The sequence below is a fragment of the Mya arenaria genome, chromosome 12 (genome assembly GCF_026914265.1).
Source record: "Mya arenaria isolate MELC-2E11 chromosome 12, ASM2691426v1".
NCBI classification, from domain to species: domain Eukaryota; kingdom Metazoa; phylum Mollusca; class Bivalvia; order Myida; family Myidae; genus Mya; species Mya arenaria.
The window spans coordinates 25340855-25367299 of record NC_069133.1 but is presented as its reverse complement, the minus strand read 5'-3'; the positions used below and the strand labels follow the sequence as shown (position 1 = coordinate 25367299).

General features: G+C 37.4%; 1 protein-coding gene across 1 annotated transcript; it reads right to left on the bottom strand.

The window, feature by feature from the left end:
- Nucleotides 1-922: 922 nt before the first annotated feature.
- On the bottom strand, nucleotides 923-26223 carry LOC128211312 (DNA-directed RNA polymerase II subunit RPB2). Its single transcript, XM_052915966.1, has 25 exons — nucleotides 26074-26223; nucleotides 22836-23065; nucleotides 22567-22679; nucleotides 21693-21949; nucleotides 20657-20778; nucleotides 18613-18777; nucleotides 16345-16541; nucleotides 15849-15968; nucleotides 15375-15470; nucleotides 14108-14198; nucleotides 13643-13786; nucleotides 13136-13275; nucleotides 12589-12700; nucleotides 12068-12222; nucleotides 9454-9652; nucleotides 8789-8957; nucleotides 8078-8174; nucleotides 7739-7833; nucleotides 6783-6904; nucleotides 6454-6534; nucleotides 5843-5980; nucleotides 4890-5111; nucleotides 3879-4039; nucleotides 2944-3139; nucleotides 923-2007 (listed from the first exon to the last, which is right to left on the bottom strand). The coding sequence occupies exons 1-25, from the start codon at nucleotides 26093-26095 to the stop codon at nucleotides 1918-1920; spliced, it is 3534 nt and encodes a 1177-aa protein (XP_052771926.1). The 5' UTR covers nucleotides 26096-26223; the 3' UTR covers nucleotides 923-1917.
- Nucleotides 26224-26445: the final 222 nt, after the last annotated feature.

The window sequence follows — 26445 nt, the reverse complement described above, 5'->3', positions numbered from 1 at the left end:
CTGAACAACTGTGTGAAGTATTAAGTGAATTGAATGAAGGACTTATAAGTGAAAATCCCAACTTACCCTAAAACTATAACTGGACACCGACGCTGGGGCGAGTAGTATAGCCCTCCTTATTCTTCGAATAGTCAAGCTAATAACAAACAAACAAGATAATTAAAAAAAGATCACAGAATAATTTGGATAATAGCGAGTCAGTCAGATAATGCCTAAAAAACATTCATTGATTGTGGCCGAACACTCAAATTTAAATAAAAAACTTTGCATAATTTTTACAGCCACTTCAAATTTGTGCACCCCGGTATTCAATTAATTAAACATGTTTCACACTTTCAGCATTCATACAAAATGCATCTTTGATAAGGCGTACAAAAATTAAAAAAAGGATTCAACTAATCCGACCGACCCTATATTTTCCTCCTAACCACTACTTTTTTGCCGTTTAATAATGTATTCTTGATAAGGATTGTCAATCTTGTAACCTTGTACTTGTTCAGGGCTTCCGTTAAAGGAAGTTTGGAAGTATATTACTCCCTAGAAATAGGTTAAAATTCCGAAATTGATTCCTTGGAAGTACAAAAACTTCCATAATTTTTAAGAAATTTTCCGTAATTGAAAGCTTGGAAGTTCAAAATATCAAAACCTTCTGTCAACAATATTACTTGTATGGTCACATTTTCAATCAGTCTTAAAATTAAATGAAATATTATAATTAAAATCTATACGTGAATTTGGTATTTTTAGTTGTAAATTGAGATTTTTAATATACCAGTTAAAAAATTGTGATTTTTTTATTGTATTCAAAAGACAAACTTCCAAATTTCAGTGAAAAACTTCCAATATGGATGGACAGGAAGTTCATACTTCCAGTTTCAAATTCTTAATGGATTAATCCTGACTTGTTGGAAAAACACAGAGACAGTTTTATCAACGGTAATGCTTTATTTACACAGAAAAACACAGCAGTTTTAACAATGATTCATAAGTTGTATGTCCGCAGTTAGTTAAAAAGCTCAAACCAGATTCGGAAAATAAAACTTTTTAAATTACTACTATCAAATGACAAAATTACAGATCTTTTTTACTATAAATACTTACAATTGAACACGATCACTCAAGATCACTCAAATTGTAACATTTTCCCAATAATTGTGACGATTTACAAAGTCAACAACTTGAGAAACAATTTGTACATATTTTAATCCTATGTAAAATAATGGCATGATTTATGATGATTTTGCACCAAATCTTGAAATGGATGTCAACCATTCTCATTAAAGTCAGATTCCCGACATCAAATTTTCTGTCAGATAGTTCGTGAATATTCTCCCGAGTATGTACGCAGCATAATGAAATACAGAAAGAGTCACAGTATGATTTTAATGGGATTGCTGATTTAACGGACATTCACCAATGTCAACACACTTCATTAGCAAGTAAAACTCCACAATTTATGTCTGATTTATAGAGACCGAACTTAGACAGTTTCACTGTACAATATGTAAGACGAGGCTCTGCTATTTCACAACGGTTCCAATGTCATGTTTGGCATAAGTGTGTTTAAATCAAAATGACAAAAGTCATCACTCTGCATGTTATAAACAGCACAATCCAAATCTTTCTATTTACATGTCCTTTTTTAGTTTTTCCATTCACTTTTCAATTGAAAACTCAAACATGACATATAAAATGAAAACATGCAAATCAGTCTTCTTACGACCCTGATTACGGTCATTCGTCCCGTGCACCAAGATTATCAACACTGTCAAAATACACCATGCCAGAGTTGCGACAATGATTTTGGGCACAAGCTTGGGAACCGTCAGGTGCCAACGAAGATCACAGTTTAGCATTCAGGTAACCATGAATAGGGTAGTAATGCGTTCAGGTGACCTTGATTTTGGTAGTAAGCTTTCAGATGACCATGATCCTGGGTGCGATGCTCATTGACATGAGTTCCTGGAACAGCAGCTTGCAGGCGTATGGGATACGGATCTGAGACACCTGAAAATGTTAACATAGACGATAGTTTGCTATACTTATATTAAGAATAGAACGTAATGTATTAGTTGTTACTAATTTCGTTTAGCTTGATTGTGACTTAAGCTCATAGCTTGGAAAGTCACTCTCGAGTCCATTTTTTTAGTAGAAACCAGAACTAGAATCATTTTAATGTGCCATGAGAATTTACCCTTGTTGGGTTTGAACCCATTATAAATTTCTTTGGTGAACGCAATGTTTTGAATTATAAGAATTCTTACCAAATTAGACAAACAGCAAAAGATTTGGCAAGAAATCATGTATCATTCCTTTGCCAATTCAATTTGAACAGCTTAACCTACATGCTTATTTGATAAAGAATTGCAAGGAATTATCTTATCAGATTTATCACTTTTCAGCAGTATTACAACCGCCACCCCAAATCTCCCTACCTGAGTCTTAATCTTGCATGCTTTATGTGTTAAGATTTACAGGGAATTATCTTTTAAGTGAGACTTATATTTAGAATCAACATATATACATTAATAACAAACATAAAGTTTAAGTGATGATAACCTTTAACTACTTAATAAATAATGCATTTATGGAAAATATTAATAACTGATAAAAAAAAAGATAGTAACGGTATATCTAATAGATGAAAGTGCACAAATATTAAATGACTCAGGGGTCCTAAAAGATTTACCGTGGTCAATGCTCGCCTCGTAAGGTAGAAATACTGTGCTTTCTACACCTTTGTTTTAAATTAAACATGGTATCCTTCATAAAAACCATTGTTTTCGATATTTATTCATTCTTTTCAGAAAAATAAAACAATTGTATTAACTGTGGTACACGTTATTTGGGAGTAAGAGTGCATCTTAAAGAATTGTAGGGTATTATCTCATCAGATTTATCACTTTTCAGCGGTATTACAAAGGCCACTCCAAATCTCCCTACCTGAGTCTTATTCTTGCATCCACGGCACTCAAAGGTCTGGTTACGGAGATTTGCGATAGCGATGAGGCCGCAGATGTTACACAGGTGCACTCTGTATGGGTCTGATGCCTCGAACAGTCGCTCCCGGAGAAACTGTGCCGCTCCGTGGGCAATCTGACAATCACGCTCCATCTCTCCAAAACGCAGCCCACCATCCCTGAAAATATGAATATTCATAATGAGTGCTTTCAGCCCATTGAAAGATCTCCAAATGAAGAACAGTAAATTGTTTTTGATATCACCATAAGCCTAACTTATCATTTTATGTTTATTTCCCAACTATTTCAGTCACTATTAATTAATGAGAGAAAGTTCTACTTTCGTTAACTCTTATAAATTTTAAATAGATCTTCGATCTTCTCCCTGTTTTTTTTTTACAAATCCTTAAGTTGTAGTTATTAGTGATGGGAATCAGCTCATTTTTGTTATTCAATTATCGGCTGCAGCTATTTAACCGATCATTGATTTGTAATTGTATTTTTGCCGTCACTGCCTTTTAAAATGGATAATTAACTTCTCTTTAATCTCTTACCAATCTTATGCTTTTTCATATACTGTATACATTCTAGATGTAAAATGTTTTCCTATAAGGTATTTATGTGGGGACAGACTTTGATTGTTTATTCACAGGGACAAACCCATTACATTGTTGCAATTATCCTAGACAAAAGATTGTCAGCAGCAGCTTTTGCTATCTAATCTTTGTGAAATGCAAACGCCACGCCGCATTGGGTCTCTTTTAATTGGGATTTTCAAAATGAAGCTCATTAGCTTTTTTAATGATTAATTATTGTTTTGATAATCTTTCTTTATTTTTTTTAATTTAAAATGATTGATTATCAATTAAATCAAATAACCCATTTTTGAAGTTATCCTCTCTAACTACCCTCACTTACCTGGCTCTTCCCTCCATGGGCTGCCTGTTCAGGATCTGAAGTGGCCCACGTGCCCGCGAGTGGATCTTGTCATCCACCATATGCTTGAGACGCTGGTAGTATGTGGGTCCAAGGAATACCTGGGCATTTAGCTTACGACCGGTAAAACCGTTATAAAGCACCTGAAAGATACATCATACAAAATGCACTAAATAATAACAGGGATGCGATTGAATTGGCAGCTGAAGGGCTGAAACCATTTTAGCAATCGGTTTGAGGGGGTGCTTAAAGCCCCCCAATGAGCGTCAAAGGGGGTGAAGCACACTGCCGCAGAAGCAAAACTGGCTTTTTGGAGGCCCATATGAGGGCTCTCCTGAATTCAAATTCTAATTAAACTGGAGTGTAAATACTAACAACAAATGAATTAACTTAGTCCCTGAAGCCATTAGTTCCATGGAAATCTGCAGACTAATCACATAAATGTATTATCGGGCTGGTGCAAGTCACGCAACAGTAAAACATTTTTCAGGTTTTTTAAGCATGAAGGTTGGAACTGATGTCATTCTACAAATACAATGTTCTTATAAAAAATCAAACACTCGAGTTCAAAAGGATTTCTTCTTCAGTGTCAATGCAGGGCCATGTTTGTGACATCGTTATATCGAAATTTCTTGAATATTGAGATGTTATGTTTTCCACTATACATGAAAACATACATGAATCGCTAAGTACATAAATATTCATGAACAACGCTGTGGAGCTAGTCTTTTTACTTGCATTGCTATGCATGATCATATTGTCTCTGGGATCCTGTGCACCAAGTTTCATATCAATATCTGTTATATATTTTTTTGTGTTATTGATGTTTAAGTTTTTTGCATAACAAAGCCAGTGCAAACGCAAGGCTTTTACAAAACCCTGACTTATCTTCTTAACCCCCACCCCCACGAGTTAAAAATAATTTTCTATATATTCCTAGCTTTGCTATTTATAAAGTAACACAATGATAATGCATTCACTGCTGAAGCCTACCTCATTGCCTCTCTGCTGGTAACCATACTTGTGTAAGAGGTTTGAGATCTTTTGTACATTGACGGAATCATTGAAGGGTGTGGCATCTCCGATCTCGCCCTTGTTAGCGGCCACTTTCCCCTGGAGACACTCAATCAAATGACCCACTGTCATTCTTGACGGGATGGCGTGGGGGTTGATGATGATGTCCGGGGTGATTCCCTCGCATGTGAACGGCATGTCCTGAAAGGGGCAACGATAAATGATTGAAGACAACTATGCATCGATGAAAGTCTTTTTAACCAGCCATAAGTTTCACTCAGTTTTTTTTTTTCCCCCAACACACACATTCAGTATATCATATGTCGATTTTTTATACTTTAAATACTAATGTAACAATGCCTTAAATGAGTCTTAATATTGGAACTGGGCATAACTCCCTTCCTGGTAGTTCACCCAGCATAAATACAACATTCCAATTGCACAAACCCGAATTTAAGTAATGTAGTTTTATGTCAGAGATCAAATTTAATAAAAGGCATTAAAAGGACCATTTGAAGTCCCAACAATCAAATATCTTCAGATATTCCACCTAAATGTCTATAGAAAAACCCACCCTATTGTCTGTATGAAATACACCTACACAATTGCATGCAATGAAAACCTCACCCCTTAGCTGTGTTCAGAAAACCCTGCCCTTATGTTTGTTTAGAAAACCCTGCCCTATTTTCTGTAAAGATAAACCTTCCCTTATATTATGTAAAGAAAACCCTGCCCTATTGTCTGTATAGATAAACCCGCCCTAATGTCTAAAAATAGACCCTGCCCAATAGTCTGTATAGATAAACCCTTCCTTATGTCTGGAAAGAAAACCCAGTCCTTTTGTCTGTATAGATAAACCAGGCTTTATATCTCTAAAGAAAACTCTGCCATATTGTCTGAAAAGAAAACCCTGCCCTAATGTCCCGTCCTACCTCCTGCCTGTACGTGATGCCACAGGTTCCTTTCTGTCCGTGTCTGGAGGCAAACTTGTCCCCAATCTGCGGCGTCTTCACAGTACGCACACGAATCTTACAAAACTTGTAACCTTCTTGGTTGATTGTCACCATCACCTAGAACGTAAGGTTATACAGTCATGAGAATGACGCACCCAAATTTGTTGTTGAATTTATCATATGCCAGTGGTTGTTTAGAAATATGCTGTACAAATTATCTAGGACAAAATGCATTCTCAATAACTGTGAATCTCTGACACACGGTCCCCATTAATAATAAGCAGCATTTACTAGTCAAGTTCAATTTACCAATGAGGTTTCATGGTTTTAAGTTATTATTCAGATAAAAACTGCTGGTTGTGACGTGGCCATTTGACATACTGACTCCAAAATCGTAAGCCTGGTCATGGGCACCCTACCGCTGAAGTTTCATGATCCTAGGTTGAACGATTTTCAAGCTATTGTTTAGACAATTCTTGATCTACTGTTTCCTTAATCCCAGTCACGAAACGGCAAGTTAGAGACCGTATTTCAGGCAGTATTTTTACCCAAACAGGCCTTTTTTTGATAACATTGAGAAATTATAATACCTGGTCAATGATTCCCGTCTCACTGCGTCTCATGAACACACTGGCATCTCTCTTGGAAAATCTCTGTGCTGAGCCCTCCAGCTGAAAGAAGTTTTGGTAAGGTGTAAGTAAGCAGGTCACAGATAACTCAGATTCAGGCAAGGGCACCTTAAAGCTGAACTTTCGCAGATTGATAGTTTTGTAATTTTCTGTATAAAGCATTTAACGGTTTTAAACTACATATTAAAACACACTTAAAATTCCAACTACCTATTAAAATTGTAGGGTCGACCCCTATGTAGTAGGTTGCATCCGGTAACCCAAACAAAAATTATTTTTTTGAGCCTTACCTCGTCCTCATTCTTCGGAAGTGTAAGAGTTTTCCCGATCAGGACATCGTCTCCGGACACTCTCACCCCAGGGGCTATAATACCATCTTCATCCAGCTTGTCATAGATAGCAGGTCGCATTCCTACAAAGGTGATTGGTTGGAATTTGTAAACATGCAAAATTCATGATACGGAGTTATTATTACGTAATTTCCAGTAATGTTGTTGCAACAAATTTGTTAATCCATGCTTTTAAATGAGCATAGTAAGAGTTAATGATTTTTATAAACACACAATGTTCTTACATTGTATTTAAGCAGTGTTAATGCTCATATACATATTTCAGCTTATCTATATACATTTGGGGCCATCATAATGATGAGCATACAACAAAATATTTCTAGATCAAGAGTTTCAGATGAATACAAATATATATTTGTTTTGACAATTTGTTTTTCATTTTTGGTCTTTAAATGAGCCAATTTTTACATAAATGTCTGAGACACAGTGAAATAAGACTGCTGACAAAGAATCAGATTACAACTTTCATTCTCATGTTCGTAAAAATTGATGTTTTTATGTCGAAAAACTCATTATTTTTTTAAAAGGTTAGTAATGATTTAGCCAGAAAACATTAATTTTTAAATGTAAATAATTAAAAATGTACCAGTTTTAAATCAATGGTTTCCAGATATTTACCCAAAGATTGGTTTATTCCAAGACAAAAAATTGTCAACACAATCGATAATCTGTGAGAGTGCAGCTTTAACTTGTAGGTTAAAATCAACCTAGTCCAACATTTCCATTATATTTATTTGTTTCCAAATATATGTCATTATGACCTGACCAAGAAAATACGTTTAAAAAATTGAACATTCATTCATTGAATGACTACACCAAAACCCAACCAGGTTTAGACATAAAATTCTACATTGCTATATATTGAAAACTGTACCCAACATATTTATCCCAGTTACCTTGCACAGTTTCCCTTGTTGGTTTCTCAAATATCTCCTCCTGGTCCAGACCTTTCTTCGACTCTGAATCCTTGTATGAACGGAAGAAAAACGACCTAGAATATACAAGCATTGTCCTATCAAAAACAAGTATCCGCAGAACCTAGCGGTCTCATTTTTGCAATTATGGCGCCAAAAGGGTTAATTCTAAGAAATATGCTTGTTCAGCTCTTGAACCAAATCAGGGTTAGTCTAAGTGTATGTTAACCACTATGATCTTTGATTTACCTGAAAGCTGAATCAGGGTTAGCTAGAGTGTAAGATAAAATACTAGACAGTATACTGTAATCGTTGATTTACCTGAAGTATCCTCTCTCAACAGCAGACTGATTCAGGATGACAGAATCTTCCTGGTTGTAGCCGGAGTATGTAGCAATGGCCACAATGGAGTTGATTCCTGAAAGCAAACAATATATGACATGGTTAATTTTACTTTAATTATTAAAAAAACCCCAAACACTTTGCCATTGAAGATGAAGAAACAATAAAACATCAATATAAAGTTGGTTTCTACAAGCTTTTAAAAATCTAAAATTCTCATAATTTTATAGATAAATAAAATCATTATTATTTTCATAACTGTACGCTATCACCTTAAGTCTACCGTCCCCCTAGTTGTGGAAATAAGCAAAATCACACACGCCTAATACTGGAAATATTTTTCTATCTTGTTCAGACTTATCGTAGTCGACTTTGTAACCATGTCGAACCCTAGGCATAGAAAACCAAGATTTTGGCCCGAATTACTCAAACAATATTTAGTCTGGTACATCTAAATCAAGCTCAGCACACTTTTTTGATCTGGTATAATAATGTAATTTTTCTCCTTTAAAAGAGAAACACATTCAAAGGTTATTATTTCAATGATAAGCATTATTTACAATGTTTACCAAGTTCAAGAAAGCTATTTGGCAAAATGATGCAGAACTGAAACCTGTATTGCTTAGACATTTTGCGAAATTTTGCCCTGGGTATGTTCTTTCAAAAGTCTAGTTTGATGACTGCACATACCAGCGGGCAGTTCCCGGAAACGTAGATACTCCATGGATCGTGTGGTGACGAGGGGTTTCTGGGGGTACAGGAGTCCATGAGCCAGGGTGTCCATACGCACGTGGAAATTAGTGATGTACACGCCCATGGCCTGCTTACCCATAGCAGACTGGTATGTGTTACGAGGAGACTGGAACAAATTGTTCTGATTAGTCTTTAACACGCAATAGGCATTTAGTGAAATGTGTAGCATACAATACATAGAAAAACAAGTTTACAGCCAAGAGATTTAAAGTTTCCAGAAACTTCATTTACCTTAATTGTCTTCTGTTGTTTACATTTTTTTTGCCATAAAGCATTCATTGGATGTCGCAAAAATTAACTCCCCTGATTTTGTACTATTTCTACTGAAATAGCTGTTACTCTGTAAAACAGTACACCTACTGTAAAGGAAATTGTTTTATTTGCTAAGTTGCTTGTCTGAGATCTGCTTGAGAATCTCACCTGGTTTACATGACTTGGGAAATGAACCCTGGTGCCTTGCAAATAAAGAACTTTTGGCATTAACCAGAAACCATTCACCTATGCATATACCCAGGACATTGGCAAGGTGGACCTCAAAGTATGTGTTCTTGAGCAGTACTAATTAGACATTATCTAGAGAAAATAACTCCCCAAGTACATACCTGGTTGTGATCAGGGAATGGTATGATGGAAGCACAGACACCCAGAATCATGGCAGGGTGGACCTCACAGTGCGTGTATGTGGAGCAGTACTGCACCTCCTCATTGTTCAGCTCGTTGGGGGTCATGGCTAACATGATGGACTCCTCCTCCAGGGGGTCGATATACTCAACCACTCCGCTAGCGACCAGATCCTGCCAACTGTGGGGGTAGAAAGATATACAGAACAAGGTTAGAGTAAGTTTCAGTTTTCAATGTCAATGTACAATGTGTGTATACCTTGTGATAAATTGTGGCATAAAATCTGCTTCGTAAGGCAATGTTTTGCTTCGAATGAAGACCTTTAACAAAGACAACTTTACTTTTCTTCACAACTTGAAATGAAACAAAGCACATTTACGCTTCTTACAGAGCCCCAGCTTTGGTATTTTACCAGAATTTGATTGAGAGTTTAGTTTCTTTAAATACTTGGACATACCTTTTCATAAAACCGCCGCCTGATGGCACACTTTAAAAACATTATTTTAGAAACAGGTTTGTAAAATTGTTTGAGGAAACTAAGCACCTAAAGAAAGGAAGGAATGCCTATCTAAGCTGCATAGACTGCCATTTGTTTCATTTAAAATGGCTAAGAAAAAAAGAGTCGTTTTAAATAATTTTAAACAAAATGCTTCTAATGTAGCGAAAATAACATAACTTATCATGTGGTATACACATACAGGTACAGTAGATCAGTTTAATTTCATGTGGCTTTTTCTCCAAGATTGTTTGGTTAATGACAAATTTGCGACACGATCACTTAAGTCATATAAGAAATTTTGCGAATATTAAACCGACACAAAATTCAGGCATCTTTTAGTATTTGATGCTGCTAGCTACAGAGAAACTCACAAATATCGCACGCAAAAAGGTTAGGAAAATATGTACTTACAAAAAAGCTGTTCATAACTTGTATGTAACAGCATTAAGTAGAAGGTCTTTGTGTTAAACAGTATGGATGAATATGGAAATGCCCATTGTGATATTAAACTAAAAAAGCCAGAAATAAGTTTTCACTTGGAACACTTCTAAATGATGATTTTGTCAAGGTGTTTTTAACTCCTGACATGTACAGTTAAAGCTGCAGTCTCAAAGACTGACAGTTTTGACATTTTTTTAGTTTTTGTCTCAGAATCAGCTGATTTTGGTATCAATGCCTTCAATTCAGTCATACATGTATAAGATAACTCCCAATAGAGCAAATCTCAATTGTTTGGGAAAATGCCGAAAAACTCATTGTTCTTAACGTGTTTAATAGTATTACTTGGCTCATTCAAAGACAAAAAAAGTTGTCAAAATGGTCAATCTGTGAGAGTGCAGCTTTACGCACTGGACAAAAAATACTTACTTCATTTTAAATATATTGATTTCATTGAACAAAAATTCAGAAAATAAACATTGAAAACATGAACAGCAATTTAACTTCAATAAAACATTTCATACTCTGGGTTCAAAACACACCCCCATACAGAAATCAGATTATGAACAACCTACTATAAAGGGTCAATGTATTCTCCTCCCAATCTGCCAGAAATGAGAACTATTCAACTAGGATTGGCACAAAAATCATTCTTGGACACAAAAATTCTTCTTAAAATAGTTGAAGATATTTAGCCCAATATTTCAGTTCATTTTCATTTCGCCAAAAATATAAAAATAAACACATCATTTGATGTCTTAAAGCTATAAAAGATTTAAGAATATTCCAATAACAGTAATTTTGTGTACATTAGCTAGAAAGACAGAATAACTAAGAAGTTTTAATGTGATCTAAGGCCAAACACATCTCTTAAAGTTGAACACTTAAACACTCATAATTAAAATCAATACATACACATATTCAACAAACATAAATTTTGAGTGATAAACCTTGAACTACTTACTATATAATGCATTTATGGAAAACATAAATTACTGATAACAAGATTGTGATTGTGTATTTAATAACTGAAAACGCACACATATTAAATAACTAGCGAGTCCTTAAAAAATTTACAGTTCTCATAAGGTAGAAAAAAACATGTTTTCTGAACCTTCCTTTTAAATTAAACACAGTTTCCTTCATAAGAACCATTGTTTTCAATATTTATTCATCCTTTTAAAGCTGCACTCTCACAGATTTACTATTTTTACAACTTTTTTTTTTTTTGTCTTGGAAAGAGCAAATTTTTGCGTAAATATCTGTAAACCAATAATATAAGATTGCTGACAAAAATTCATAGCACAGATTTTCATATTTCCGTTCGAAAATTAATGTTTTATGGTCTAAACCGTTACTACCGGTTTAAGAAAAATGCATAAAAGATGAATTTTTGAGCTAAAATATAAAAATCTGCAATCTGATTTTTTGTCAGCAGTCTTATTTAACTGGTTTCCATTGATATTTGCAAAAAAATGGCTAGTTCCAAGACAAGAAATAAAACAGTTATCAAAACGTTCAATCTGTGAGAGTGCAGCCCCAAGTACATTAAAACAATTGTATCAATTGTGGTACATCTTATTTGGAAGTAAGAATGCATCTTTAAGCAAATTGAAGAGATAGTGCTAAAAGGAACCTTTCACCAGATGCCAGCCTACCTGTAGTTGTTATATTCCCTCTGTTTAAGCTGTTTAATATGGCTCTGTTTAAGAAGAAGTTTCTGGTTCTCCACGATAAGCAGGGGTCGGCAGATACGGCCCGCGTCAGTGTAGATACGGATTTCTCGGTCACGTATATCCCGAATCATCGATACCTGTTCGTAATCAACAAGCAATATAATACCAAATGCAATTTTTTGTTATTATCTCAAGCAGGTGAAGAAAGGGAATGGTGAGACTTCTGCTTCTGACCATGGAATTAAGTACTTTCCCATACACCAAACAGGTATATTTATTTTTTATTTTGAACATTTGAAGCATACAAATACATGTTCCCTATTGATATTTCATATGTAGAAAAAATTCCTTATTTGTGACAAACCTCAATGATGAGTCTTCATGGGTCAAAATATGTGTTCATACCAGAAGCAGAAGCGCCGGATAACTAAGAAATTAAATGTGCTTTGTAAACTTGACTAAAACGATAAAAACCGCCAGGGGATATGGCATGTATGACAAACCTCCGATACAATGATGTCCATCTCTCTACGGAGTTTTCTCAGCGTTGACATGAGCTGGTCCGCATCTCTGTGGATGCCAACCCAGCACCCATTCACAAAGATCTTCGTCGCACTAAAATAACACGGGTTTAAACATGTGGGCCATGTATGATATTCTGAAATTGACAGCTCTCAATTTTGAATGCAAGACTCATCCTGAGAATGGTCATCCCTCAGTTATGGAAAAGGGTAAATGGTACCAAAAGACAACTGATTCTGTTCAGAATATACAAACACATCTGTTATGGAGGACAGTGCCATCTACTCGGAAAATAAAAGCTCTCAATCCCAAAGGCTGGATTCATCCAGATAATTATCATTCCTGACTTACAAGCATGGGTGCTGCAATGAAAAAATACCATTCAGACACCTATTCTGCTATGGAGAAAGGGGCCGCCTCCTCTAAAATTAAAGCTCTAAATCCCAAATGCCACAGTCATCCTGAGCATTAACCTCCCTGAATAATGACTAAGGGTGCTGTATGACAAAATACCAGTTAAAAACTTACTCTGCTATGGACGAGGGTGCCACCTCCTCCAGGTTTTCCATGCTCCACTCCTCCAGGAACTCCAGGATGGGGGATGGCTGGGATCCCACTGAGATGTAGGACATGAGGGCAAGGTTCTTCACCAGGCCAACAGCACCTCCCTGTTGCATATATGAGATGATGACATTATAACTGCTCAAAGTTGACCTTAAATATATTTATGTGACTGTGGGGCTTTTTACCAACATCCAGAGACTCTCTTTTCATTTTTCTCTCTGTCAGACATCAAAAAGCAAATAAGTGTCTGTTAAATGTATTAAGCTATTTAACCACACATTAAATTGATATTCATTCGCACAAGCCTGAAGGTATGGTAACAAGTTAGTAATAGTGTTTTCAGGCTAGTAACAAATTTCAATATTCCTACAATGCATACAGAGTCAGGCTTGTATATTTTTTCCTACTTAGGAATAAAGAAATTCAGGCTAGTGAATGAAAATATGATTTTCTAAGACTGCACAAGCTTACCTCTGGTGTCTCAGCAGGACATATCATGCCCCACTGTGTGTTGTGGAGCTGTCGGGGTCTGGCCAGCTTACCGTCACGTCCAATCGGGGAGTTGAGTCGCCGCAAGTGAGACAATGTAGAAGCAAATGTGAGCCTGTTCAACACCTGAAAAGGAGGGACTTTCATCATTATATATTTGTTTTTCATAAAGAAAATGTTGTATATGGTTGCAATGTGTTCAATTCCTTACAACTTCTGACCATTATCTTAATGTCTGTTTTATCAGAGCATAAATTAAAGACCATCACTTTTTGCTTTTGTAAGCACCAAATATCGCTACTGACAACCATATAAATTTAAGGAGCATTTACAATATCAAAATTTGGTAAACTCTTGCAAATACATCTTTATATTAAAAGTTATGGAACAACCAGTAAGCCTTTACTGAAACCATACATTTAAAGCATACAAGACCATAGACCCTACCTGTGATACGCCAGCCCGGGCCTGGTGAGCTTTCTTCTGGTCTCCCCAGTTGCCTGTGGCAAGAGAGTACTTCAGGCCGTCTGTGATAATCCTGGATAGTGAAAGAAACATGCTTACAACAGTAATGGGAATAAGGCTTTTGAATGAATAAGCCCAAATTTTCACACCAGAGCTTTGCATAAGTGAAATCCAACATAACCTCCTATATAAAATTCTGAATTCGAGTAAGCCCGGAAACCAGTCCTGGGCTTGTAGACTTGTTCCGTTCACAGACACACAATCAATCTCTTATCTGCATTAATTTTGTATTAAAAACACATAATATACAGCTCACTAGAAAAGGCTATACATGAAGTCAAAACTATCTAAGAAATATATCCACGTAACATTTATTACCAATACAAAAGATTTTGTAGGTGAACATCGTAACACAGGTGCAATAATTTGAAGCCCAGTGTTTTTTTTCACTTTTAGGGGAATGGGGCCAGGGCCCGTCAGGAGGGGAAAATCGCGTCGTAAAAGGGCAAAAAGGGGAAAATGTATAAATGCAAAAATCATTAAAGCTTTGCCTTCCTCTTTAATAAATTGATCATATGCATATACATAACAAGATCAAAGTGAAAGTGAAAGCAATCTACAAAGCAATATCTCTTTGTTTCATATTGTAAAGGTTGATTATGTTGTCAATGTCCCCTGCTGACAGTTCTTTTGGCACTCTCATACATATTCTTATAAGACTGTCAAGTGTGTTGCCCCGTAGTTTATTCCTAGAAGGCGTACAGAGGGAATTAATTGGTATAAGAAGTGCTACAAACGCTGGTGCTGCTGCTAGCAGGCGCAATAGACATACAAGATTGTTTAAATAAAACATCTATCTTCTTCGAGCCGGCAGCAGCCTTTTTGTCAATCTTTTTGGTGTAAAATTTTGCGTTGTGCGACATTTTGATTTTGAAGATTGACGGGACGCTTGTTTTTTCGTATAATCGTAATATAATTAATTTTCCGAGCGCTTGAACGATACCGATCAATCAAGGGAGACTAGCACGTATGATCACTACGTGTAAAATGCGGCGCCAAACTGCGTTTACCGTATTGAAAAGTGCCGTAATTACGATCGGCAAATTTATTTTATTTGACATCGTCGGGAGGGGAATTTTTTACTGAAATAGGGGAAAAATATATACTTTTTGGAGAGGGGAATGGGGCCGAATTTCGGCCCCAAATCAGGCCTAAAAAAAACACTGAAGCCATATGTGGTAAAATCTACCTTGTTTTAATGGCTAGTTCGAGGTTGAAGTCCTTTCCGCGGTCAATGAACTTTTGTGCGTACATCCGCACCTCTTTCATCAGGTTACGGAACAACCTGTTAACCAAGAGAGTTTAAATAATTCAAACACAATTCAATACAAATTAACAGTAATTTGCAGTTCTAACTTGAATAAATTCAAATAATCAACTGCGTCATCTTCGCATATAAGAAACAAATTTTATGACAGGTGATAAACAATTTTTCTTTACAATATGATTTAAATTATTGTTTGCATAGTATAGTTTGTAAAAAAAACAAAAACTTAAATAATCATGATTATCAAGTTGCACAAGACTTGTTATGCGTTAATCAGCCACAGATCATTCCCACGTCGAGAGATTTTAAAAACTGAAAATTTATATGATAACTGATGAGAATTATGCTGCAACCAAGCCTGGTAGGGGAAACCCTTGATTTAGAAATGCCACATACCCCCTAAAGAGGAAGGCCAGTAGAGGTCCAGCGAGGTCCAGCCTCTTATTGCCGTAGTGATCTCTGTCATCTTCCTCCCTCCTTCCCAGGGCAGCCAGCAGCAATCGATGGACCATGTACCTGCGGAATGATATGTGTATACACATGTGAATCAAAATTGCTCAAGGTTTAAAAGCAGGATACGATAGGTGGACTGTAATTTAGAAAAATATTTTAAGGAACGTCAATGTCAAATTAATATTACTTAGTACCTGTTTGTCATTTAATTTTATAATTGCTTGAAATACTGTAAAAATACGGCGCAACTTTTAATTTGAATATTACTAAAATCATACATCACTTCGGGTTAGCCTGGTTTTAAAAAGACAGGGTGCTGTAAAAAAAGGAACTGAAATTAGACACTCACATTTTAGCGGTCATGTATAATATGATGGTGCAGTAACTATTGATTATATGACCATGTCAACGGTTCTGATAAAAATGATTAATTTCCTACCCAAGGAAGTATGCCTTTTTCGTCTCACAGAAGTCGCTGACACCCACATGAGGTAACATCTCCTTCTGTAGAATTTCACGAGCGTACTTGATTCTCTTCTCCTTGGTAACACCAGGTCGTGCTCCACGAGCTCCGATAAAGTTCAACGCCACGTTCTGTTCTTGTATCACAAATGCTTCGTCCAACGAGGGTTTCACCTATAGTTGGGAATATTTAAAAATGACTTTTGTCAATAATATACCAATTTTATGAGATTTTATATTAATAATAGTTTTTCTTATTTGAATTTAATAATCAAATTCTATTTCTGTTGATTAATTCACAGAATTTTACAATATAGACTGAAGATTTTTCTTTTTGTAATTTAATATTCAAATTCATTTTTACAACAGCTGAATTGCTTTCAAAATCAAGGCCTATTCAGTAAAGATTGTGAAGAGGCCTGTCCATTCGATGTTTTCATTTTGTGAATTTTTTTATAACAGAGTCGCTTCAAATTGGGAAAATTTAATGGGTTGAGTAAAAAAAATACCTAAAAATTGGTAAAAGGTATACTTTTTATACGTTTGAAGTTGCAGAATTTTGGCCTTTTTGATAAAAGGTTAGAAAGCCATATTAAACATTGTTTGTCCTCAATTAAGTTCCAAAGAAAAAGAACACGATAACAAGAGCTGTCACTGTATGTGACGAATGCCCCCGAATGTGACATTGACCTATGAACAAGGTCAGTACATGAAAAGTTGATTTTGCCTTTACGTGTCAAATACATATGGCAAGTTATTTTAAATTGCCTCTAAACATAAAAATACCACCCATACTTGACAACCTACACTGTTATGTCCTTATAAGCAGCATTCCATTGTGAATAAACACTTAGTGTGACCTTGAACTTAGAGGTAGGGACATGGGTCTTGCACGCGACACACTGTCTTGGTATGTCTGACACAAGTGGCAAGTCATTTTTAAATCTGTCCATACAAGAGAAAGTTACAGCCCGGACACGACAACCTATACTCTATGTCCTTATATATGCAGCATTCCATTGTGAATAAACACCTTAGTGTGACCTTGACCCTAGAGGTAGGTACACGGGTCTTGCACGTGACACGTCGTCTTGGTATGTGGAACACATGTGGCAAGTTATTTTAAAATCTGTCCATACAAGGGAAAGTTACAGCCCGGGCACGACAACCTATACTCAATGTCCTATATGCAGCACTCAATTGTGAATAAACACCTAAGTGTGACCTTGACCTTAGAGGTAGGGACACGGGTCTTGCACGCAACACATCGTCTTGGTATGTGGAACACATATGGCAAGTTATTTTAAAATCTGTCCATACAAGGGAAAGTTACAGCCTGGACACGACAACCTACACTCTATGTCCTTATATGCAGCACTCCATTGTGAATAAACATTGTGAATAAACACCTAGACCTAAGTGTGATCTTGACCTTAGAGTTAGGGACACGGGTCTTGCACGCGACACATCGTCTTGGTATGTGGAACACATGTAGCAAGTTTTTTAAAAATCTGTCCATACAAGGGAAGGTTACAGCCTGGACACGACAACCTACACTCTATGTCCTTATATGCAGCACTCCATTGTGAATAAACACTAAGTGTGACCTTGACCTTAGAAGGTAGGGACACGGGTCTTGCACGCGACACGTTGTCTTCGTTTGTGGAACACAAGTGGAAGTTATTTTAAATAATGCCCTACAAGGGAAAGTTACAGCCTGGACACGACAACCTATACTCTATGTCCTTATATGCAACACTCCATTGTGAATAAACATTAAGTGTGACCTTGACCTTAGAAGGTAGGGACACGGGTCTTGCACGCGACACGTCGTCTTGGTATGTGGAACACATGTGGCAAGTTATTTTAAAATCTGTCCATACAAGGGAAAGTTACAGCCCGGACACGACAACCTATACTCTATGTCCTATATGCAGCACTCCATTGTGAATAAACACTAAGTGTGACCTTGACCTTTAAGGTAGGGACACAGGTCTTGCACGCGACACCTCGTCTTGGTATGTGGAACACATGTGGCAACTTATTCTACAATCTGTCCATACAAGGGAAAATTACAGCCCGGACACGAGTTATTGAGCCGGACACACGGACGGACGGACGGTGCGATTTTAATATGCCCACCTTCGGGGGCATAAAAAGTCAATGTTAAAATATTTATTAGTGGTGGCAGTATTCAATTTCCGCATTGCTAGCAGTGCCAGTACTGTAAGCTATGAATGTTTACCATTTCCATCATCTCAGGGTCGTCAAAGTCGTAGATGATATGTTCCAAGATGTCTCGATCTGACACGAAGCCAAGGGCTCGGAATACCACAATGATGGGAATTTCTTGCTTGATATATGGTAGGATGGAAATGATACGCTGACCAATAGCACTCTTCTTGGCTCCCTGAAAATAATAATCATAAGTGACACTATTTTTAAATATCACAGATCTTAGGCATAAGGGCATATTTGCATTTCAGGCCAGATAAGCATTCAATTAGGTTTGAGTCCCTGTGCTTGTGGACAAGATCATGACTATCTTTTTTGAATTGCTCTTGATTGCAATAGTGTAAATGCCAGTTTAAACATGCCTTATATGACTTGCAGCAGTGGTTAAAATTAGCACAAGCCGGTAAGCCCTGAACTGGTAAAATGCTTTCCCGACTTGCTAAAATTCTGGACTTAATATAGCACAGCTTTTTCCAAAACTTGATGCAAAGCAATATTATATAAGTCATCAATTAGTCATGACTAACTGACATACCAAGTATGAAGTTCCTGGGTGTAAGCGTTCTTGAGCTATTGAGCAGAAACCGTTTCTTCACCTCAAGGTCAGTGACCTTGACCTTTGACCAACTGATCGCAAAATCAATAAGAGTTATCTACTAGTCATGACCAACTAGCATACCAAGTATGAAGTTCCTGGGTGTAAGCATTCTTGAGTTATTGAGCAGAAACCGTTTCTTCACCTCAAGGTCATGGTGACCTTGACCTTTGACCTACTGATCTCAAAATCAATAGGAGTCATCTACTAGTCATGACCAACTAGCATATCAAGTATGAAGTTCCTGGGTGCAAGCGTTATTTAGTTATAGAGCGGAAACCGTTCCTTCACCTCAAGGTCAGGGTGACCTTGACCTTTGACCTACTGATCTCAAAATCAATTGGAGTCATCTACTAGTCATGACCAACTAGCATACCAAGTATGAAGTTCCTGGGTGCAAGCGTTATTTAGTTATAGAGCCGAAACCATTTCTTCACCTCAAGGTCAGGGTGACCTTGACCTTTGACCTACTGATCTCAAAATCAATTGGAGTCATCTACTAGTCATGACCAACTAGCATACCCAGTATGAAGTTCCTAGACCCAAGGATCTTTAGTTATTGAGCGGAAACAGTTTCTTCACCTCAAGATCAGGGTGACCTTGATCTTTAACCTAGTGACCCCAAAATCAATAGGGGTCATCTTCTAGTCATGACCCAGTAGCATACCAAGTATGAAGTTCCTGGGTGCAAGCGTACTTTAGTTACTGAGCAGAAACTGTTTCTTCACCTCAAGGTCACAGTGACCTTGACCTTTGACCTACTGATTTCAATCAAAATCAATAGGAACTAGACATCATGACCAACCTCACTTCAAAGTTTGGTGAACCTAGATCAAAGCATTCTCCTGATATTGCACGGAAATATTTTTTTACATTAGAGGTCACAGCGACGTTGACCTTTGACCTTGTGACCCCCCAAAATATAGGAGTTTTCTAAACCTCATGATCAACCTCCCTACCAAGTTTGGTGAACCTAGGTCAAACCATTCTCAAGATATTGAGCGGAAATGTTTTTTACATTGGGGGTCGCCGCGACCTTGACCTTTGACCTAGTGACCCCAAAAACTATAGGGATCTTCTACACCTCATGACCAACCTCCCTACCAAGTTTGGTGAACCTAGGTCAAACCGTTCTCAAGATTTTGAGCAGAAATGTTTTTTATATTGGGGGTCGCCGCGACCTTGACCTTTGACCTAGTGACCCCAAAAACAATAGGGATCCTCTACACCTCACGACCAACCTCCCTACCAAGTTTGGTGATCCTAGGTCATGCGGTTTTCCAGTTATCGATCGGAAACGAAGTGTGATGTACGGACGGACTGACGGACTACCGGACTGACGGACAGGGCAAAAACAATATGTCTCCCCCAGAGAGGGGGAGACATAATTCAGTCTAATTTCAATGACTGGACTGGCAGAACAATCAACATCCCACCCCGCCCCTGCAGGAGAACATACCTGCCCGCCTCTGGCCATCATGTTGACCCACAATGTACTGGTGGGACGTGACGAGTGTTCCAGGCAGGAACGGATCTCTGTCTTGAAGGCATACTTGGAGTCTTTCTGCCTGAACACATACACTGGAAGGAACAAGGAAACATGTTATACATGGTTGTCCAATTAGTGCAGTGTTAAGTGCACTCGCTTCTCACCAAGGTGACCAAGGTTTGATACCCGGCCTAGTCATATGTGAGTTTGGTAGGTGGTCACCAAACCTGCTATGTAGGTTTTCTCCAGGTTCTACGGTTTCCCCCGGTAACACAAGACCACACTCTCATGCAACATTGTGCCAACGAGATTGACTTAGTAAAACTTTCTTCACAGTCAATGTAAAATAAATAATGTTTAATCTAAACACATACTATGAATACTGAAGTTGCAAAATCTTAAGTCAGTGATACATCTTGAAATCTGCTTCAATGCGTCTTGGGACTCACATAATTCGAAATGATGGGTCCTGAGCCAAAAAATTACGGTAAGTCCTAGATATTGTCTTCTGCAGAGATTGCTTTAAAAATATCAGTGGTCAAAATTAGCACAAGCCTGCAAGCGCTACACTGGAAAAATGCTTTCCGTGCTTGCTCAAATTCTGGATTTTACATAGCAGCGCTTTATCAAAAACTTGATGCCAAGAAATAATATAAGGATTTGGGCTTGTTCATACTTAATTCCAATTTCGATGACGGAAATATGCATTAGAAGGTTGCACATGTTTAAAAATTATGGGTGAAGAGGAAAAAATGAGGAAAGGATATTGGGTGCAAAATGAAGAAAAGCAAGTTTAAAGACATGAAGGTATAAAACACATTGTAAAAACTGGACACTGATGACCAATCAATTGTTGTGACAGGATCACATAAAAAGCAAGCCACACGAGACCTTAAACATGACTTGCCTGTTCGGTCCGATACAGAAATTTTACTTGTCCCTGCCTTTAGGCAAGTGGATAATGATGAAGACTGAAAGTATGTATCAATTCATTAATGAAACCTACCAGTATTGGTGGCCATCTTTTCCTGGGCAATAAGCACTTTCTCTGAGCCATTGATGATGAAATATCCGCCGGGGTCGAGGGGACATTCATTCAACTCTGTCAAGTCACGATCTGTTAGTCCACTGAGCAGGCAGTAGGTGGACCGCAGCATGATAGGGATCTTGCCAATGAAAGTTTTCTGGTGCTGGGTCTCCACAGGGTCTTCATCTGGCTTCACAACTGTCTTGGTGATGTCCACATACAGAGGGGCAGAATACCTATGGAAACAGAAACAAGAGAGTTTATATGGTGAACAGATATGATGCAATGATAACTACTGGCACAAATATTCAATATAGTTCAGCAGAACTACTTTCAATCATGTGATCTTTTCAATGACCACATTTGTTTTCACTGAATTTTCAGATTGGAATTCAAGTATTTTAATTGGATAAAAACAGTACTGAAAATAGCCCCAGGGCTGTCTTTCTTACGATTTTGAGACCAAACCATTTTCGATTTGAAAACATATATATTTTCCATAATTTTGTGCCCTAATGTCACTATAGGTTGTCTTGTTTATGAAGGATCAAAGCCAATGTATACAATTTGTTTGGCATGCAACACGCTGCTCCTAGAATCCAGTTATTTATAATGCTATTATTCATTTTTATGTTTGTCTAAAGCTTAGACACAACAATTCTAAATGTAACAGTCATTGAAAAATTCTCCTTTAAATGAATAAGCACCAATTCTAACACTACAGTGAAAAGAGAATAAAATCAAGAATTTACGAAAGGCTGGGAAGCATTTTCGCAGGGTAGGACGTGCTAATTTCTACCACTGATAATATTTTAAACAATATACAATAGCAAACAGGTTGAAGCATTCCTACGTGAGATTCCTCAGTCTAGCCTCATTCGGCATCATGGGACTGGGCGCTCCATCCTTTTCCCAGTGAGTAGGCTTGGACAGATAGATCTGCTCAAACTTCAACAGGTATTGGGGCTGCAAAAACACATTTGATATATATGTACTGCTATAACTCACAATTAATAATTAAGCATTAACTGGAACTAATCAATTTGTTAAAAATGAAAGTAACAATACTCAAAGTTAAATTCAAGAATAAGCTGTTATTAATAAGCTGATAATTGCACATACCGGTGATTCAACAACACCAGCTTTGTGTTGGGCCTCAGCTATCAGTTCAATCTGTGGCGTATCCTCCACAATCCTCTGTACGGACATCTGAATAAACTCGTCAAACGAATCTAGCTGCTGCCTGACGAGACCCTTTTCATCGAAGTATGCAGAGATGACGATCCAGCAGGCCTCCTGCCACAAGTCCGTAGTGATCTCATCACTTTCATCCTCCGCCTCATACACCATCTCTGGAAACAGAACCATGAACGATATGTAGAATGATAACTGACACCAACTGGTTTACCTTTAATCGTGGCATCTGTTCTAGATTAAGTAATTGTACTTTGATGTTTTGGGACATACACTTATACCGAGTCCTGGGTAACGGCCCTTAATGAAAACCTAGAAGTATACCAGTACAGTCAAAAAACAAATGGCACTGAACAAGCCATTTAAATAGTTATTTAGTTGGTGGGAATTGTTTGTGGCCCTAGTCCATATAAACAGCTGCTTCAGAGTCTTTGACCCTTTTATATTTGGCATTCTACCCGTCCATATCCCCCTTATTGTTTTCCTAGCCAAGAGTGACAGATCCCAGCGCTAAGTATATTGAGCGAAAGATAACGGGCACCTGCTAGATGGTTTCAAAATGACGATGCTTTATTGACAGAAGTCGATCTAAATTAAACTAATTATTTGTGTTTCATAAAGTGTAATAAGTAAAAGGTATTGGCTAAAATAATTAAAGTGCAACTTTTGTGTTTTAATTTAACAGTAAAGTGTTAAGTAATGTGGAGTAATAGTTGAAGAATATATTTTACATTGGTACTCAAACATGAACTCAAAAACACAATCGACAGGAATATCCCTACACGTACCAAGAAATCCAACAACTCAACTCCATGGCTAACAATGAAACTTAGAAGGATGCTCAAAAAAAAGGCAAGATTATACAAGAAAGCTCGAGCAACGAACAACTGGTCACTGTATAAGGACTATCAGAAACACTGCAAAAGAGAATTTAGAAAGGCTGAATGGACTCATGTGAATGACATTATTAATGAAGGACTAAAGTCAAACAACACAAAACCTTTCTGGCGTTTCATAAAGTCGAAAAAAGAAGACAACGTGGGAGTCGCCCCTCTCAAAGACAAAGGACATCTAACCAGTGATAGTAAAACAAAGGCAGTTCTAACTTTTAGTAAAACAATTTGAATCAGTATTTACCAGTGAACATGTTGAACAGTTACCAGAATTTCCAAATAGAATATCTGAAAATATTGAACATCTTGTAATATCTCAAGAAGGAGTCAGAAAACTTCTACTGAACTTGGATACAACAAAAGCAGGTGGTCCAGACCAGCTCCCTACGAAAGTCCTTCAACAGTGTGCGGTTGAACTAGCTCCAGCTGTGACTTCCATCTTCCAGTCGTCTATTGACTCTGGTGAACTACCTCTAGATTGGAGAAATGCATTTGTTACTCCCGTTTTCAAGAAAGGGGATCGCCACCTCCCAGAAAACTACCGGCCAGTTTCATTAACCTGCATTCTTAGTAAACTACTAGAACACATCATTTGTCGGCACATCATGACACATCTCGAACACCATAAAGCTCTTACTTCCCTCAACCATGGATTTAGAAGTGGATATTCCTGTGAATCGCAACTAGTAGTAACATCTCACGACTTCCTCTCCAGTTTTGACACAAACAAACAAGTAGACACCATTATATTAGACTTTAGCAAGGCCTTCGATACGGTGCCCCACAAGAAACTCCTTCATAAACTACAAGCTTACGGCATTAGAGGAAACCTACATACATGGATTTCTAACTTTCTCATGCATAGACAGATGAGAGTAGTTGTGGAGAGCGAACAGTCAAGCTCAGTCCATGTTGGATCCGGCGTTCCCCAGGGTACCGTGTTGGGACCGCTCCTGTTTTTATGCCATATAAACGATCTTCCAGACCATGTCAAGTCACAAGTGAGGCTATTCGCCGACGATTGTTTACTCTACCGTCAAATCAAGTCTGAGAAAGACCATATATTACTCCAAAAAGACCTAGACAGTTTACACCAATGGGCTTCTACATGGGGAATGAGATTCAACTCAAAGAAATGCTTCGTTCTAAGCTCCCAATCCAAGTCAAGTCATTTTTATAACAGCAACCGCTCCATTCTACAACAAGTTCAAGTCAACCCATACCTAGGAATTACACTCTCAGAAGATATGAAATGGTCCACTCACATCAACAACATCTGCAAAAAGGCTAACTCTTCCATCGGCTTCCTAAGAAGAAATTTACACCATTGTCCAACATCCATGTCGAAAGAATGCATACTTAGCACTAGTTCGATCAAAGCTAGAATATGGATGTACTATTTGGGACCCTTATACTAAATCTGAAACCGAGAAAATTGAAAAGATACAAAGAAAGGCGGCAAGATTCATCACCAACGACTACAGATCCAGATTCGCAGGCTGCGTAACATCTATGCTAGAACAACTACAACTACCAAGCCTCCAAGATCGGCGTAAACAGCTACGATTGACCTTCATGTATAAGGTGGTGGAAGGGCTAGTACCGGCCATTAACATACGGGAATATCTCTCTCCTCAGGGCAATAGACGTTCTATCAGAACACGAAATTATAAAGACTATATCAGTGAAAATATTGTAGAAAGATCAGTGTGTAACAATAGCAAGTGTTATAAACCAGTGTTTGCAAATACATTAAACTTTAAAAAACTCATTCTTTGTTAGAACAGTGATAGACTGGAATAAACTCAGTGAAGAACAAGTGAATGCAACATCAATAGACTCTTTTAAGAATAGAATTTCACTTTGTGACTAATTCGCGCACTCCCCCCGTCGTGTTAAAGCCATAATTGGTTACTACGACGTACCCATACAGATACAGATACTGCTCAGTTGACTTGTGGCGTTTAGGGAACAAAATGAATATCAAAATGTTAAAAAAAAAAATCCCTAAACGCGCATTATTGTGGCTAATTGGTCCCTGCTTCAGCATATATAGGCCTTCTGCTTCATGTCACTGAATTGCTTATGTTATTTGGCAATAATACTCTTAATTAGAAGTGAAAGACATGAAGCTGAATTTAAATGAATAAAGTCTTGTTTTAATGAAATTTTGATACTTAATAGATTTTTACCGGCACAAAGGTTGATGTAAACAAACAAAAATGGAAATTAGGTCAACAAAATAATTTCTCGAATTCACCGTGAAAACTCACCATCTTCTTGACCATACATCATGGTTAGATGTATAAAGATGTGTGCAATTCAAATAAAAGAAAGTTTGAATATGTTCTTATTAAATACAGGGGATTCAACAGGATTTCAGGTCAGTCTATTTCTGTGTTGTCAGCATCCGCCATCGGACGCCTTTGTGCCAAGATTTAGTCATAACGTCCTTTATATACTCCATTGACATTTGCTCAAAACGGGCAAGAATTGAACGGCAAATCAGGACCAATTTTCCTCCTAAACATATCTATTTTACAACGATTGTGAAAGAAGTTATTACAACATTACATATATTAATCACTCTCGTTGGCACGATTTTACGTGAGAGTGTTGTCTTGTTATTTTAAATTTGTAAATAC

Coding starts and splice junctions, on each gene's coding strand:
- LOC128211312 (XM_052915966.1), bottom strand. CDS start 26,095: ATGATGTATGGTCAAGAAGATG. Junction 22,680..22,835: donor CTGGTGTTGTTGAATCACCG/GTATGTGCAATT, acceptor GTGTTTTTGCAG/CCCCAATACCTGTTGAAGTT. Junction 8,175..8,788: donor TTTCCGGGAACTGCCCGCTG/GTATGTGCAGTC, acceptor GTTTGCTTTCAG/GAATCAACTCCATTGTGGCC.